We start from the raw sequence: 2,500 nt of genomic DNA on the forward strand, positions 1-2,500 counted from the left end.
AGAGAGACAGAGACACAGAGAGAGAGAGGAGGAGGACGAGAGCAGAAGGAGGTGTTAAAGCCTTCTAGTCCATTAGAAGTGTTCTAACCCATTCTGAGCGAATGGAGAGAGAGAGAGAGAGAGAGAGACGGCGCCACAGAACACAAATGATGTGCAAAGCAGTTTCACCGGAATCGGTCCTTAGCAACCGCAGTCACAACATCACATCAGCTTGCTTACTGCCGGTCTGAGGGCCAGGTGGTCCCAACACAAACACATCCTGTAAACACCTGAGGTCAGCCAGTGTGTGTTCCCTCGTGTCTGTGTGCGTGTGTGTCATGTCAGTGTGTGTTTCCTGATGTGTGTGTGTGTGTGTGTGTGTATGCAATGTCAGTGTGTGTTTCCTGATGTGTGTGTGTGTGTCATGTCAGTGTGTTTCCTGATGTGTGTGTGTGCGTGACATGTCAGTGTGTGTTTCCTGATGTGTGTGTGTGTCATGTCAGTGTGTGTTTCCTGATGTGTGAGTGTGTGTCATGACAGTGTGTGTTTCCTGATGTGTGAGTGTGTGTCATGACAGTGTGTGTTTCCTGATGTGTGAGTGTGTGTCATGACAGTGTGTGTTTCCTGATGTGTGTGTGTGTCATGTTAGTGTGTGTTTCCTGATGTGTGGGTATGTCATGTCAGTGTGTGTTTCCCGATGTCTGTGTGTAGGTGTGTCATGTCAGTGTGTGTTACCTGATGTGTGTGTGTGTGTCATGTCAGTGTGTGTTTCCTGATGTGTGTGTGTGTGTCATGACAGTGTGTGTTTCCTGATGTGTGTGTGTGTGTCATGACAGTGTGTGTTTCCTGATGTGTGTGTGTGTGTCATGTCAGTGTGTTACCTGATGTGTGTGTGTGTGCCATGACAGTGTGTGTTTCCTGATGTGTGTGTGTCCTCCATGTTGCTCCACCAGTGAGTGTGCGTGAGTCAGAGGATGAGGTGTGTGTGTAGAGCCCCAGCAGGGGGGCTGTGTGCGTGCGCCCCCCCCCCACTGTAAACAGGGTCTGGCTGGGATCTGATCACACAGGACCGGTGGGGGGGGGGGGGGCTTGTTACAAATGGACCCAAAGAGCACTAAAGTGGATTATGTGTTGTTGTTCTGTGTGCCGTGTGTGTGTGTGTAGGTTTGGGTGTGTCGGGGGGTTTGTGTGTGTGTGTGTGTGTGTGTGTGTGTGTGTGTGTGTGTGTAGGCTTGTGTGTGTGTGTGTGTGTGTGTGTGCGTGTGTTTGTGTGTTTTGCGCATCACAGATACTCGGTCTGCACCGACAGAGATACCCAGCATGGGCAGGAGTCCGGGGGGGAGGTGAGGAGGGAGAGGGGGCGAGGAGGGAGAGGGGAGGTGAGGAGGGAGAGGGGGCGAGGAGGGAGAGGGGAGGTGAGGAGGGAGAGGGGGCGAGGAGGGAGAGGGGAGGTGAGGAGGGAGAGGGGGCGAGGAGGGAGAGGGGAGGTGAGGAGGGAGAGGGGGCGAGGAGGGAGAGGGGAGGTGAGGAGGGAGAGGGGGGGAGGCGGGGGGAGAGAGGGGGCGAGGCCGGGGGAGAGAGGGGGGAGGAGGGAGAGGGGGCGAGGCCGGGGGAGAGAGGGGGGAGGAGGGAGAGGGGGGGAGGCCGGGGGAGAGAGGGGGGAGGAGGGAGAGGGGGGGAGAGAGGGGGAGAGAGGGGGAGAGAGGGGGGGGGGAGAGAGGGGGCGAGGCCGGGGGAGAGAGGGGATGATGAAGGGGTGAGGTCAGGAACTTTGACCTGTGGGAGCAGCAGCAGAGAGGTGGGGTGTGGGAGGGGGACACCAAGGGGGCAAGGAAGGGGCAAGGAGGGGCCAGGGGGCAGGATGTGGGAGGGGGGGGGGGGCAGGATGGGGGTGGGGGTGGGGGCAGGATGGGGGTGGAGGTGGGGGCATTGTCGGTGACTGAACGGAGCTCATAAACCAAAGGTGTCGGGTCGCGCCTGCAGCATTGGTGGAAGTGGGGGCACATTCCTGGGGGGGGGGGGGGGGTGGTTTGGGGTCGAGGGAGGAGCTGGGGGCAGCCCCCGCCATGCGGAGGACAGACGCAGCCCATGTCTCCTAGAAACACATTCACACCGTCGGGCTGTACCTGGATATCATCCAACAGCTCCTGCTTGCGCCGGCGGATGTTCTCAAGCTCCTGGTGCTCCTCTGGAGAGAGGTCATCAGGCACTGAGGAGGAGGAGAGGAGGAGGAGGAGGAGGAGGGGAGGAGGAGAGGAGGAGGAGGAGGAGGAGGAGGAGGAGGAGGGGAGGAGGAGAGGAGGAGGAGAGGAGGAGAGAACGTTAACACAACACAACCATCAGGCCCTGAGGAAGAGGACTCGTGGCCACTCAAAGCGCTTTACAATACTGACTAGCATTCACCCATTCATGCACACATTCACCTAGCCGGGCTAACGCCGGACCTCTTCTCAATCTACATTGAGAAGAGGTCTGAGAACCACACACTCATTTTCTCGTGTTTGAGGCGTGGTTTACGATT

The 2,500-nt window shown here is 57.8% G+C and overlaps 1 protein-coding gene across 2 annotated transcripts in view; it reads right to left on the bottom strand.

Annotated features, from left to right (window-relative positions):
- cyth1a (cytohesin 1a) overlaps positions 1-2,500 on the bottom strand; it is a 40,701-nt gene that overhangs the window by 17,334 nt on the left and 20,867 nt on the right. For both annotated transcript variants that reach the window (XM_079746834.1, XM_079746835.1), the window contains exon 2: positions 2,106-2,188. In XM_079746834.1, coding sequence (XP_079602960.1) covers positions 2,106-2,188 — 83 coding nt within the window. The remainder of the gene's footprint in view (positions 1-2,105; positions 2,189-2,500) is intronic.

The sequence above is a fragment of the Pollachius pollachius genome (genome assembly GCF_949987615.1).
Source record: "Pollachius pollachius genome assembly, chromosome: 11".
NCBI lineage: Eukaryota > Metazoa > Chordata > Actinopteri > Gadiformes > Gadidae > Pollachius > Pollachius pollachius.